The sequence below is a fragment of the Polistes dominula genome, unplaced genomic scaffold, assembly GCF_049000335.1.
Source record: "Polistes dominula isolate Pdom_NZ unplaced genomic scaffold, Pdom_raw_medaka contig_33, whole genome shotgun sequence".
In the NCBI taxonomy this organism is placed as follows: Eukaryota; Metazoa; Arthropoda; class Insecta; order Hymenoptera; family Vespidae; genus Polistes; species Polistes dominula.
In genome coordinates, this window is record NW_028300998.1 from 3919137 (window position 1) to 3935002 (window position 15866).

Here is a 15866-nt window from a genome sequence, read left to right on the forward strand (position 1 = left end):
GTACAAATAAAATATTGATAATAATTTTCATTTATATATATATATATATAATAATATGCAATTTTGTTTATAACGTTGAGAATCTTAATTTAATGCTATCTTATTAATACAATTACTGATTTAGGTAATGTTTTGAAGTATTATGTAAAATATAATATAAAAACGGCTCATATATATTCTATAACTTTTTTTATTACTTCATACTATCGATTAAAGCTAAGATTTTATTTTTAAATGATAAATGGATGCTATGAATTTGTATTTTATTCTTCTTTTATCTTTACGAGGCAATAAATGTTTCACTATTTATGTTTACGGGTATTACATATTATATAACTTCATTAATATTGATTGTTATAAAAACTTTCTTGTTACGTGTGATAGGAAAAAAATTCTATTATGAAATAAAGGTCATAATAGAATTTTTTGCTACTTTTAAGATTACCGTGACAGGGTAGAAATGTTGCTAGTTAAATTATTATTCATTTGCTTTCTTAAGATCATTTGTAAGTCATATGATTCTTTGTTGATAAGGAAAATATTGTATGGAATTTTAAAAAAACTTAATCCGTTTTAAAATGTTAAAAGTAATGATATTTATAGAAAAATTTGGACTTAGTTATGCAGAAAGTTATCCAACTTTTGATGATCTAAAATTGAATAAATGTAATTTGAAGATTTCCATATTTAAAAATGTAGCTTTATTCTATCGGGTTTTTTTAAGCATTTATTTACTGTTGTTTTAGATAGGTTCTTTTAGTTTATGTAAAATGAATAATTTAATACCTAATTTGAAATTTTCTTTAGTTTCGGAGCCTAAAATACAATGTAGTCAATGAGGATAATGAGTTCAAAACAAAGATTATAACATTACGCAATGTATGTTTCAATTAACTAATTTTTTATCATTTTTAAAGTAAATAAATTTTTGCATAACCTATATAACATAATAATTAAATTTCAAAGACTAAAAAAAACAAAGATCATTCTATCGATCCTGTAAGATTGTAACGGGACGCGCGACACAAGGACAGGAAGATGTCCTCCTTGCCATCTGGCGGTCACGTGCTGCATCACCTGGCTGCAAAATGACGTTTGCAGCTCCCTACCATTCTCGCAGTCGATAGCATGGAGACATCCTTGGAAAAAGGAGTGCCAATTATCGCTTACGATATCTCCAAAGATATCCTTTTTGACTCCTCCACGAGCATAATATGTTTCGATTAGTTTCCAAATTTGCGAAAGATATGAACCGATGTTTCCCTTTTTTCTCCTTTTTTTTGTAAAAAGAAAAAGGAAACGAGAAAGCTATCGGTGTCGTTGATTCTTTTAAAGGAGTGAACACACCTGTACTCGTAAAGTTAAATAATATCGCATAAATATCTGATTAAACAAAAATATGTGGAGAAAAGACAACTGTAAGAACAAAGTAAATCGATGTTCGCTGCTCATAAAGTTTTATGTTACAAATAATTCTAAAGATTGAACAAAACAAAAAGTAATGAAAAGTACATAATGAGGGCAAAGAAAATGAAGATGACCATTCAAGGGACTGAAAAGAGAATATCAAACTCGTAACACGTTCTGGTATTACGCGTAATCGCGGATAAATTCAATCGAAAATGTAAGTTTAAAATTTATTAAACGCTGACAGTGGCCTACCTTACCGGTCGAGTGACTCGTCCGGTGGTCGATCTGGTCTGTCGCTACTTAAAAAGTCGTTCACACGAGAAACAGTCGATGCAGCAGCTGCCATTCGTAGACAAAAAAAAAGAAATAAATTTTGGGAATGTTTGAAAATTATTGGCGATAACAAGATTGCAATTGAAATTGTTTTTTGTAAAGTAAAAGTCTACTTGTGAGAATGATCGAAATTACCGATCGCTATCGAACTTTTGGTATTCGTAATTGGATGAGTATTTTTCTTTCAATCTATTACGCGATCGTGTACAATTTAAGTAAATAACAAGATATCAAGGACGATAAATAGATATAAATCAATCTTTTTTAAAGATTTGATCGGTTAAATTATTATAATACTTTGAATAGAACAAATACGTATGAGCTAGCATCTTACAAGTGTATTAGTAATGGAGATACGACAATAAAGCAACCGCCTATTCAGTAATCAATACACAATGCAAGACGTAGACCGATAGGAAAAAGAGAAGTAATAAAAAGAGAAAGACAGTGTGACAGGGGAAGAAAAAGAGAGATAGAGAGAGAGAGAGAGAGAGAGAGTAGAATGCAGTTTCGTGACGACAATGGGGAATAATAACAGCCGGTTAGGAGTAACTGAAAGAGTCCCGGATGAGTGAGTGGTAGTTTACATGTAAACAAACAAGTATCAATGCGTCCAAATTGAAACATAAAATGAAATGAATGAGCCCATAAACACTTAAAGCTAATGGTAAGGTGTGGGTAAGCTATCGCTCGAGGATCCTCGTTGATGCGAACACTGCGAGAGAATAAGCTACCCATTCGTTTATAAGTAATAAGTATCCGTACTATTTCTAACGCGATTTCTAGTTTATAAACTTTTTTTTTATTACACACCTACACTTTCAACCATTTTCTTAAGTTACATCGACTTCTTACCTTGATTTTAAGTTATCCATCTTGCTTTTGTACTATTGTTCTCCAAGATTGCTGTCCTCTACCAGAAACAATTGTGTAATCTGAAAAAAGAAAAATATTCTTTATAAATTGAATAATAATCTCATATATATCATAATCGCATGTAATTAAATGAAATAGTATACAATTTCTATTTACTTAGTTGAAATGATACGTCAATGTCGCGATATAGAATTTCAAATAAGGAACGATTGATTCCAAGTAATACAATGATTTTCTGTTTAACGAATACACTGATTGTCTTTGTGGCTTGGCTATTGCAACATTAAGATTTCAAGAGGGAGTCCCGGCAGACGAGCGTGCTAACGGTGCCATATTTGTTCTTTCTTCGCGTGTCATAGCGACCTCTTATGGTGAACGACCGATTAACTTGCTTTTTTTCTCTTAATGCTTTGGAAAGATGAAAAAACAACTTGAATTCCCGAAGAATAGGTGATAGTGTCCCTGAATGGGAGCATTGAAAGAAGTTTGTTAATTGAAGCTCGACGACGTTCGTGAGTACTTTTTTAAAGTGAAAAAAAAAAGAAAAACAACTCTGTGTCTAATGGTACAAAAAGTTAACTCGTTTATTAGTAACTCACGATTATCTTTACCGTGAAACCTATGAAATCATTTGTAATTCATTTAATTTATTTAATATTCTTATTTTGAAAACACGAAAGAAAAATAGTTATTTATTAGGGTAAGTTTCTTGATCATCGACCGAGTCGACCTTTTTCTTTTTCTTTCTCTTCTTCTTCTTCTTCTTCTGCTCGTTTTTCATTTTTCCCTTCTGACGGAAGTCCCTCAAGTTTATTCGAATGAAACACGCGAGGTTTACCGTCACGAAAGCCAAAGTGCGCGCGCGAACAATGGTATCGAATAACGATCGATGCACGTTTCATATATATGTACCTTTTTCCCGGTCCAGTCGCTCTTACTTTTCTTTCCATCTCCGTCGGCCATGTTTTTTCTTTCTCTTTTCTCCTTTACCTCCTATCTATATCCGTTAGACTTGTCGATTTATGCGTATTATACATGGCGAATGTTTGAATTGCAAATATCTACCTATAGTACCTACTTCGTAACGCAGCGCGAATTCTAAGTCATGCGGAAATGCATGCAATAGGTATTGTTGTTGCTACGAGAACGAGATCCTTCGAACGTTGGTTCAGTAAAACAAGTAATAACAATTTTCTTTTCAATAAAATACATTTCTAAAATATACAATTATAATATCACCCCATTTATCTGTTTAAAAAAAAATTAATCTCTTATATTCACATATCCAACTTTACATAATTCTTACTAAAAACCTTTCACCATAATAGAATTGTATTTCTCTCAAATAATAATAATAATATATAATATAAGTAAATATTAATATTTCTTATTAATATTTAATTAATATACAATAACTTAATTTAACTTTGAAATTATACACACACACAAAAAACTATCCAAAAAAACCAAATTCGTTTTTAATCGACGACAATACCAATACCTAGACTCCATTCTCGTGACCATTTTCTATGGTAAAAAACAAGAACCTCTTCGATGGTAACACAGGTATATAGGTTCAAGGCGAATGTAAAAACGATTCCCTCGACAATACCATTTATTATCCTTACCCAAAGAAAGAAAGCGAATAAGTAAAGATAGCGAAAGAATGGTGGTTGTTGGTTTCCATTGTGGTAGGAAAATACGCGAGATCTTTGCTATCGATCGCATCGCTCTCGGCCTCACAATTATACGTAGTCCCCACGCGAGGATCGCAATTATGTCATTCGTATTAAAAGAAGAGGAGCATCAGCTGCGAAGCGACGGCCCATAGGGTGAATCTGTTTCTCTATCTTTCTCGGTCATATTTTTTTTTCTTTCTTTCTCTATCAAAAGGAAGAAATTCGCCCTTTCCCTTAGTTCAAAGTAGAGGAGTCTTTTGGAGCCCTTCGAAAGACAATAAACGAAGGGGCATCGAAAAAGGGGGAACCAACAGCGAGAAGGAACTTACGACTGACGGCTCCTTAATACAATGGAAAGAATGAAAAATAACTTTATTAGAAAACGGCCGCGTTGAATTTAGGTCACTCTTTCTCTCTCCCTCTCTCTCTCTTTTTTACTTACTCACTTACTTACTCGCTCAAGAAACCAAGCCCTTCTATGGAGTCTTGATCTTTTTCGGAACGGTTAGTCGAAGGGATAGAAGATAGAGGGAAGCCGAAAAGGAAGAAAGGCCGAAAGCAGGGAGGGCCGGAGAAGAAAGGGGAGTGACTTCTCTTTGTGTGAGCGACGATATTCCTTTGGAACGACCCCGCCCCTTCTCTTTCAGTATTCCAAGACCATCTTGTCCAACCTGCCCCCCTTTACCGTCCTCGTCTTTCAAGGTCGTCCCTTGAACAAAACTATATACTATTAATCCTGACTTCAATTTAATCGTCATCGATACCCTTTTAGAAAACTAACCGCTGATCGTCGCTAATCTTTTATTTTTTGTTTTTCTTTTTTTACTTTCTACATTTACCTCCATCTTCAAGTTTTTAGGTTTAAAAAATGGATACTGTGAAAGTTAGAACGTTGAGAAAATGGCTACTCGTGTTATGGAGTACGATAAATGGAATAAATGTATTTAGGAATTGTAAATGAGTAAATATTTTTATTGGATTCAATTGAAATATTAAATTTGATGAATTTTTTTTTTTATTTTATACTTTTAATCATTCGTGTAAAAATAATAAAGTTAATATTACATAAGTGGAACTAGATGTCAAGTGAAGACGCGACACGAGACTGCTAAGAGTTAATTGCAAGCGTGAAATTTCATTCATTTCGATCATGCATTCTATGCTGTAATAGCTCAAGAAAGTGTTGCAATGAACGTTGAAACAAGTAAGGAGTGGCAAGAAACTCGCAAAGCTTCTCGTGCTTCTCTTTATGCGGCATTTTCCAATCTAGTCTCAACATAAGGAAATACGTTGGAGGAATAATCTTAAGAAGGAATGAATTTTAAGATAGCCTTACTCGTAGAGATCATTTAGATAAAGCGTCGATAAGAAATTTCTGCTACAAATTTATACTAATACGAAATTTTTTCAAAGTATTTTTTATCTTTTACAAAAAGAATATCTATAAATCCTCTACGTACAACGCATCGTTTATAATTCTTTAAACTGGTATAAATCCTCTATTTCCTTTCGGATTCTCAAAAGACTGAAGAGGTTATCTTTATGCGGAAATATCTAATCTCTTGAGAGGTTTTCGTAAGATACGAAATCAAGTGACTATTATTAATGGATTTATTAAAAATATCATCATCATTATTGTTATTATTATTTTTATTGGACATAAAAAAAGTAAACATAATAATAAAATAATTTCTTAAATAATATATATTTTTTTTATATTTAGTTGTAATTAAAAGAAGTTAGAAATTATTATAATATTTTCTTAAAAAAGTATAAGACAATGTTTTTAATTGAATATAAAACGAAAGATTCCAGCACGCGGCATTATATCCTTCTCCTACGTAAGAGCATTATTTGATAAATAAACAAAGTGAAATATTTACGAGTTCGAGATGGTGCAGGAAGGGAGCATTTTCTTGAATATCGATACAAGACGAAGAAAGAATATTTGCAGAAGGTATCCGAAAAGAGCATCTATCGGATGAAATAATGTAAACTGTATCCATAGAATGCCCGATGAACCTGTGCTTACCAACTGCCTTCCCCATGGATACCCATGAGATATTTATCTTCGGGACATAAGAAGCACGCTTGCCTTTTAAACATATGGCGTTCGCCTTATATACGCTCACTCGCAAATAAAATTCTTTTTTTTTCTTCGCTTTTTGCCGCGACCATTCACTCACGGGGAGAGAATTCAAAGGAACGAATGTGCGGTCCATTGAATCCAGAACTAATCTATGAAATACCTTGCTTATTCGTTCACTCGTTCGTATGATATATTATATATATATATAAAAAAGCACATGAAAAGAGTGTACAAGAAAATAAATCTTAGTTCGCATAAAGAAACTTTGTAATTAAATGAAAGAGTCGTATCGAATTGGCCATTAAAAGATAAAATTATGATCACCGAAATTTCTACTTCTGTTTTGTGCTCTTATTGCTAAGCTCTCTGTTATTTTTTATTTTCTTTCTTTTTTTATTTTTTTAGGAAAGAGAAAGAACGAAAGTAAAAGGAAAAGAAAATAAGTAGAAATGTTCGCCGGTGAGATTTTAACGGCGAATAAACGTACCGGCGCTGGCGCGTAATTAAAAAATACGCTAACGGTAAAAATCTGTGGGCTCTGGGAGACAGGATTTAAAGGAGGAATATAAGAGAGGAAAAAGAAAGAGAGAGAGAGAGGAGTACTCGAGACATGAGGGGATGCGGCAAGTTGGGAGAAACGAGACGACGTGGAAGAACGTATATAAGCAAAAGGGAAGAGAGAGAGAGAGAGAGAGAGAGAGAGAGAGAGAGAAGTGGGTGATGAATAATGGATGGTACGACGTGGCTATCTCGTGCCTGGTATAGCCTGTAGGACTCGTCCGTAATGGTCCGTAAATTGCTAAACCGCAGGGACAATGAAATCGCCGTGCTTGCCTCTGTAAATGCTCCGTTATTACGCATTTCTCTATCCTTATGATTACGTCAAGGACCATCCGCAATCCTCGTAGAAACGACCTTGATTAGAACCATTACTTTGACCTCTTTTTAAGATCTCTGAGAACGTACGAAGAACTGTCCACCAAATCTTTCCTTATTATGTTATTAATATATTCGTCATTATTATTATTTTGATTTTTATTCATATTATTATAATTATTATTATTATAAAAGAGAGAAGATCGGATAAGTTTTCTACGCAAGCAATATGATGCTTTACGAGTACGTTTTGACATCGAACACGAAATTCCACTTGAAATTTTTTTTACTTCAGCGATCGCCACACCGGTAAGGTGATTATCATTTTTCTTAAAATTCATTGCTAGTAACATATTGATACTTCTTGAATAGAATTACGGTGTAAAAGCATTGGTTCGACGTATGGTAAAAAAGCGAACGATGAAGAAATTTTATTCGTGATATCGATTTCTATGATATTTAATGGATTATATCTATATATATATATATATATATGTGAGATTTTAATTTTTATCTAACGTTTTAAGCTAGTATTAATTATTAGATAGTTTTTTTCCTTGTCATATTAATTAGATTGAATAATATCGCATAATCAAATAGGATAATTACGGTCTAATTTTGCGAAAGATTGTTGAATTAGATCTAAAAAAATAATAGCTTGTTCAACGGCGGAAGTCAATGATCTTCTCTTTGAAAAACCTTTTAACGATATAACATGCGCTCAAACATAATTCATACTGCCTTGCACGCTGCTGAACGAGCACGCATCGTTTCTTACTGCTATAAGCTATAACTAAAGGCAACTTTTAACTTATGACCATCTTATCTCCAATCATTTATATGGGCAACCATGAAACTCCTTGCTGTCCAAATGCAACGTTATTCTCGAAGATTTACCTGTTCCTTTTTTTTCCGGCCGAAGTGCGAAACATTTCTACACGAGTGAAAATTCGAATTATCGAACTTCTGTGAAAGAAGTTTCATCGATTCCTTGTTTATTTTTTTAATAAAATAAAGAATAAACAACAACGATGACATAATTTCTTAATTCATGAAAAATTATTCAATTACAAAGTTATTGTACAAAAGTAATATATGTTAATATTATACGTACAATTTTAATATGCAGATATAAATTACGTAACGTATTTTATATTTTGCATTTAATATTTATGTAACACGTTGGAATAATAAAAATTCCTTTCTACATGTATCATGTTCAACAAAAAATAAAAAATAAATAAAAATTGATACATAAAACGACTTCGCTTACAAATGAATATTTATGAATTGTAGTTACTGCATTTAAAAGTTTCTGGAATTCTGAATATTGACACAGTTTGGAAACATTGAAACGGCTTTTGGTTAATTAAAATAACAGCGATGCTACGTAAAGATGGATGAATTTCATGGTTGGAAATTTGAATATTCTAGTCTTTTAGTTAGGAAGAGCTGAGATGAGATTCTCCGACTATAACCATCGACTTCGATGGTCTTTAAAGCGAGTGCAAGCAGGTGGGCTGCGTTACGCAAACAAACGAGAATACCGCGGTGTTTGAACAAAACCGCGTCAGGTGGTATGCTCGTCTCAATTTCCTTAATCCTATGCAAAATAGGCTTAGAGTTTCTCTCGACTCTGCGGTCACCGAAATTGTCGCAGCGACCATTGTGCCGCTTTGCGGGACTTCGTTCGATGTCGTCAAACGATCATTACTTTCCCAAACCATTGAAAGTACTCGTCAACGTTATTTCAAAGATTTTTCTTTTCGACACTTCTGTCCCATACATTTCAATAAAAATATTTTATTTTCATTATTAACACAATTAAATAAATAATTATTCAAATTATTGCTTATACAAAAATTAATTTCATTAAAAATTTTAAATAATAATAATCAATAAAATGTTTAAAACCCATAAAAAGTTATTTTTATAATACATTTAAAAAAAATGGACACTGTCAAACATAAATTATCGTTTAAATTAATAATTAAATTTTCTGGATCATGCAAGATTAATGGCAAGCGTGTAGAAATGATTGCTTTAACGATGCAATTATTTTGTGGTCGTTGATGTTCTACCTATTTAAGGCGATACTATGGCGCGTGCATTAATGACACTGTATATGATAACCCTAGGCGTTAACAAGTTCAGAACGATGTCAGGACGTTTTAGATTAGGGAGATAGGTGTATACTTATACGTGCTCGAGGTGCAGCTTTATAAACTGCACTAAATGCATAAATATATTTCCCTATGAAAGATGTACCGAATGACTGTCTCGTCGTCAACAATCGATTTTAATATATGAACGACACGAAGCCTATCCAGTTTGCAATATCATGGTGTTCGTGAGACCTATATTTACCAGATTTTATTACTGCTACATATCTTTTATCGTTAAAGATCCAATGGCAATCTTTAATGAGCATCTGCATGAATTAAACGGCTATACGCTTCTTACGAATCTAAAATAATTATTACCTGCATTAATGTTAACATATTCTTGTTCTCCACACATCTACATTTAATTAGCTTAATAATAATTTTTTTCCTTAAATAAATTTCTTCCTATTTAATTTGATATATGAAGTTACACAGTCGAGAAAAGTAAATGTTGACTTTAAATAGATGTAAATTATTGAAATGACTATTGAAACAATCACAAGTGACGTTTAGTAGGGAAGAGATCTTACTTTGACATAATTAGGTATAAAGAAAATGACTCGACATTACCGAAGCTTTTGTATTGTCTCCTTACTGTGACGCCTACAAACGATTGTTGCTTCTCCGATAAGATTACCTAAATCAATTGAAATGCAACGTGTCAAACGGGGCAATAACACTTTGCAGTTGCTGCATGCCAGACACGATAACGCTAACTATGCTGTATCAACAACTTGCAATGCACAAATGCGTGTCAACGATGCTTGATTTACGAGGAAACGCATTGTTAACATTTAACCCACAAAAGTGTCATAAGTTGTCTCGACATGACGATTCAATTTTATTTTGCTTCTTATAAACATCATACGAATATAGTAAATTCTGTAAACATGAAAATAATAATTCCTAGTTATTTTCAAAGATAACTGTAAGAATTACGAAGAACACTATGTGATATTTCTTTCATAAATTACCTCAGAGTTAAGTACGGATCTAGCGATTATCTAGACGCACAATCACAAAGACAATAGAAAGGGTAGACTTAGATAGGATCACGGAACAGAAGTAGATTACTAAGTTAGACAAAAGATTATAGAACAACGAGGTCCCGTAGGCTCAAAGGGTCGCACGAGCTATAGCAAAGAGGTTGTCCTCAAATAATAAGAATCTTATATCAATTGATTTATATTTTCTTCAAATAATAATTTTCAAATACATTTAGGTAGATAAAAGTATATCTAACTAATTTATTTTCTACTAGAATCAAATATTAAAGGGAGCATCAATTTGATTACATAATGAACGATATATTTAAATCTATGTCGTAAGATACTACTAACTTTCTCAAAACATCAAAGTAAATGCGCTAAGATAGGTCAAATAAATAAATGAATAAAAAAAATGTCAACGTAAATTAAAAATATAAAATCGATTAGTTCGTGTGGTCTCGCTCATCGTGAGACACATACATCTAAGATCTAATACACAACAGTGAGGCTCCGTACCTCTGTCGTACCAGGTTTTATAATATGAAATATAGTTACGGATAGACAATGCCGTTCAGATAGGATCGCGCAACAGAAGTCGTGCATTATTGAGTTAGACTAATGCTTCTAGATATCCCATTCGCGTGGGCCGAGTAGGACGAAGTAGCACGGCCCGTGTGGTGCAAGAGTGGCAACGTAGGCCGGCGAGCTTTTCATCAAGTGGGTTCATCGGGGCCAAGAAGAGACTCGGGGAATGTGCTCGATCTAAAGAAACGCTGAGAGACTCCTGCGCGCTGGACCGAAGCGAAAGAAAGAGAAAGATAAAAAGAAAGAAAAGAGGCAATAACGTGCTTCTCCCCACCTCTTCACTCCCTTCTTCGCCATTCTGTTACTCCCTCTCTATCTCTTCTTCCGATCCTTTTTCTTTTTTTTCGCTCCTTTAGGTCCCTCCTTCTTGGGACAAGTCCTTTTCTGTCTTCGACCATTTCCTTTTCTTCTCTGTGTGTTCTTTCATCGTTTATCGTTTCTTCTTCCCTCTATCCCTCTCGAATAGCCTCAAACGATACCTTTTTCTTATCCTTTCTTTTCTTTTCAATTTTTTTTTTCTTTCCTTTTCTTTTTCTCTCTCACTCTTTTTCTTTAATCGCTAGTTTTCAACGTTTCAACAATTTTCCTTACGAACAACGAAATTTCTATTTCCACATTTTCTCTCGAGTTTTTCACTCCGTGAGCGTAGTTTCTTCGAAGACATATCAAAGAATCCTTTTATTTTCTATTTTTTTGGTTGTTTTATTGCTGTTTTTTCTATTGTTTTTTTTTTTCTTTCTATTTTCTTTCATATGGTTCTCAGACTTTCTTTCCTTCTCCCGCTGGCATTTGAAATTCCTCGTTCTCTCTTTCCCCCTTTCTCACTCTTTTTGTTCCAATCTCGAAGGCTGCCCTTGTCTCAGACCCCTTTTAGTGTATTCATCTCACGATGTCTTCTCTCCAACCTGCTGCTTGGTTCGTGTATGGAAGAAGAAGAAGAAGAAGAAGTAGACTTGCCGAAGAAACAGCAACAGCAATAGCAACGAGGTTAGCCACGTTGTTGGCGGTGGCCCTGAAATCTTCCCTTCTTTCTTACTCTCTCGAATTTATCTTTTTCTCTTTCTTTCTCTTAAAGTCCTTTCTTCTACCGCGTTTCTTCGTTGGCCGTGTGTCTTCGCTGATTAATATCCAGATTGACCGCGGGAGATAGTTCTTGCTCGAATGAAGCAATTCCAGCCGGTTTTTCTGACGATATCTCGCAAGGCGGAGTCGACTCACCTCCTTTAACATAGGATACTTCGAGATAGTCGACCACTTGTATCCAACACAGCTACCCACTACCTTCCTTCCTTTCTTCCTTTCTTCCTTCTTTCTTTTCTTCCACCCTACCACTCTTGCTTACCCTTGTCGAAAGCCAAATCATGTAGAGGCGGTATCGGCCGATTACTCGGACCTTCTTCCCGACGCGAGAAACGAAATTTGCGTTTCTACGAGAATTCTCTTTTGTCCTTTCGCGTTTCTTCGAATTAAAATTAACAAAAAATAACAAAAATAGTCAAAAAAAAAAAAAAAAAGAAAGGAAGAGAGAGACAGAAAAAAAGAGGAAGATAGAAACACAGAGACGAGAAAGAGATTTATCTCGGACGATCTCAAGTACGATACGTTTCTTACCTATCTGGAAGATTGTGAGAAAAAGCTGATATTCCGATATCGTTGGTAACTCTGCCGTTTTCAACCGATGAGTTTATCTCGGATCGGCGAAAGTTTATTGCGCTTAGTCGACGTTGCTACTACTTGCGTACAAATATGGTACACTGGTCGGTGGGAGGGAAGGGGGTTAGGAAAGAAGGGAGTATGAAGGAGAGAAAACGTTTATCTGATATATAACACGTCTATAAGTCGCTCGGAGATGGGAGACTTCGTGAAACTCGAGCCGAAGTACTCTCAGCTTTATAGGTTTGCTGCTCCGGTAAGGGGATATGTCTCTCGTAGTTAGGTAAATGCGATGCTATCGAAACTCGCGACGATAAAAATAAATGTACGAATCGACGAATACGTATGTAACCTATGTATTCCGTATTTTTGCAACCACTCGAGCCACAACTTATTCAACTTTAATTTATTTATTTCTCTTTCTTTTTCTCTCCCTCTCTCTCTCTCTTCAAGAGAAAAGTCATTTTTTCTTTCTTTCTTTTGGGGTGAATAACCGTTTTGAAATATACGCGTTTCGAGCTTCACAACAATGAAAAAAGACAGTTAAAAATAAAATCTAAGAATGTAAGAAAAGATTTAGTTGAATTGTTCGCAGAATAGATTCCTGTGTGTGTGTACCACAGGTTTAGATAAATATAACTTTTTCTTGCATACCGATCACAACATTTAAAATCTCAAAATATATATTTTTTTAAATGCAACTCTAGATATTTATATGTAAATAGTAATTCATTTATTCTTAGGTTAGAATATTTTTGTTAAGAGAAGAATTTTCAATTTGTCTCTTTCCCCAATAATTTACTACAATAAATGACTTAGTCCGCGACTGTGGGTTTAAGTTGTTTGTAAACAAAACATATAGATATGTCTCAACTTTAAATACATTCTTAATCAATGTGAAGTAATCGAATTTTAAAAGAATTGGAAGGCTACAAAAATAAACAAAACAAGATGCGTAATAGAGAATAATATTATTTATGTGTGCAAAGTTTGTAATATCAAGGACGTAAATAAATAATCAATGAAATAATTTCTGTTAGAGAATAAGATGGCTGCAAAAGTAAACAAAACATGACACGTGACAGAATAGAATATTATTTTTGTAATATGTAAAGAACGTAGTATCAAGAATGTGATAGTAAAGAAAAGAAAGATGATCCAGAGGAAAAGTGGACAGATATGAGAGAGAGAAATACCTGACCGATGGCGTCAGCGAAGGATAGTAGAGTCGGTTGCTAGGGTTGCAGCGCCTCGTGTACCGTGGTGCATCACGCGATCAAGATGGCCGCCGTTGCGGCGACCTGGGCGTGGTCGGCGCGCTTCGCGTGTCCTCGAGTTTCTCCTGGTCCAAGAAGACGTTCTTCGAGGATGCCGACAACGAGAGCTAAGTTCACTCGCGGGAAAGTTCACTGTCTCGTGCTTCGCACTTGCACATCGTGCTTCCGTGATCCTCGTCAAGAGTTTCGGCGAGCGCGATGCGCACGCCGCGTTCCCGCGCCGGCCATCTTGAATTCTCCTTCCTCCTTTCCAACCATCCCTGCTGCCGTGCCTTGGTCCATCGTGTCGATGTCGTTCGTCTCTCTCTCTCACTCTTTCTTCTCCCACCCTACTTCCCGAAAAGCCCCTTCGCTACATCGTCGACCATTTATTTGTCTATCTCTTTCTCTCTCTCTCCCTACGTCTTTCTCACTCTCTCATGCACTCACACATACATGACGTACACGCTCTTTGTTTCTTCTCTCTCTCTCTATCTCTTTCTCTCTCTCTCTTTCTTGTTTCCACGCGACGTATCGTTCGTCTTCTCGCGTGACTCTCGAACTAGAAACCTTTCCGTGCCGAACCGCTTTACCAAAGTTCAACGAGCTTTTGGGATGCGAGAGAAATTACCCAGTCGCTTGTTTTCATCATATGATATCCAATTTAATTTCTTTTTTATATTTTTTATTGAAATTATCGTCTTTCTTTATATAGCGAGTGTACAATAGAATCACGCATAGAATCTTTGAAAGTAGCCAAAACTCATTGAAAATGATGATACATTTATTTTAGTTATTTTTCTTTTCAAAATGATTACAACAGCAACGATATAACATTCTATGAATTCTTTCTATCGAAGTTATTCGAAAAAACGAGCTTTCAACGATCCAAAAATCAAAGCTAAAAGTCGTGCGCTTCCCCGGTGAAATCAAAACATTCGATTTTACCCTATGATGTTTTTTCTCCTTATCCCCACTATGTTCCCTTTCCTTTCCTTTCCCCTTTATTTGAAGCACGAATGAGGGTGCGAATTTTAGGACAAAATGCGAGCGAACGCGTTTTCAAAGCACGATCGACGACGTGCACGTTTCCGCGCATCCTCGTCGTCGAAATAACGTCGAAAAGCAACATCAATGATTTAGAAATACGATTGCGTCGTAAAAGAACAAAAAGACAAGCTGAGTTTAGGAGAATCAAAAGTGGAAAGAAGAAAGAGGGATAAAAGGAGAAGGAGGAGAAGGAGGAGGAGGAAACTGACTGGGTGGTTTAAAAATATTCGGCGTAAACGCGAAACTGTGTGAAGTTGGTTTCGTGCGGATGGTTTTGGACGAGGAGCTAGCCGGTCTTTCAAATAGTGTGCAAGAGAGAGAAAGAAAAATATGTGTGAGAAAAAGAAAGGAAGACAGAGAACGTGGAATCATGTGGGGTGAGGAGGACGAGGCAGAAGCGGCCATCTTGGATGTATCCGCGCTCTTCGTCTTCTTCATCTCTGTCTTTCTCTTTCTACGCATGCGCAAACACGCAAACGCTTGGTCGCCGCGGCTTTTTCTCTTCTTTCTTCTTTCCTCTTTTACCCTTTGACACGTGCCGCTGCCCGAGTCACGCGGGAGCAAAACACTTATGGATTCGAAGGCCTGATGCGCGATCGAAGGTATTCGTTTTTTTCTTTTTCTTCTTCCTCTCTTATACTTCATTTCGAAAGTAACGATCTCCTAGGTATAGAGTCGATTGCTCTTAAGTTAAAGGAACGTGCTTTTAGAAAAGTTTTCGCCTATATACGCCGTCGTAGAGACGCCTATGCGTAGCCTCATCGATCGTACACCATACCACTCTTTCACATTCTACTCTTCCTCTTTAGGTTTGCCCTGTACTATTTCTAGCTCCTTTTCTACTACGTTGATGTTAATCTTGTATCTAAATCTGTTTATATCTAGGCTTTCGTAACATGAAGCCA

At 35.3% G+C, this 15866-nt stretch overlaps 1 protein-coding gene across 3 annotated transcripts in view; it reads right to left on the reverse strand.

Moving 5' to 3' along the window:
• The window catches only part of LOC107065729 (ultrabithorax), a 138160-nt gene extending 124016 nt beyond the window's left edge, over positions 1–14144 (reverse strand). For 2 of the 3 annotated variants that reach the window (XM_089173450.1, XM_089173452.1), the window contains exons 1-2: positions 13852–14144; positions 2599–2678 (exon numbers count right to left, since the gene is read on the reverse strand). In XM_089173450.1, coding sequence (XP_089029576.1) covers positions 2599–2618 — 20 coding nt within the window. In that variant the 5' untranslated portion in view covers positions 2619–2678; positions 13852–14144. The remainder of the gene's footprint in view (positions 1–2598; positions 2679–13851) is intronic. The other variant, XM_089173451.1, reaches the window with a different exon arrangement.
• Between the last annotated feature and the right edge of the window lie 1722 nt (positions 14145–15866).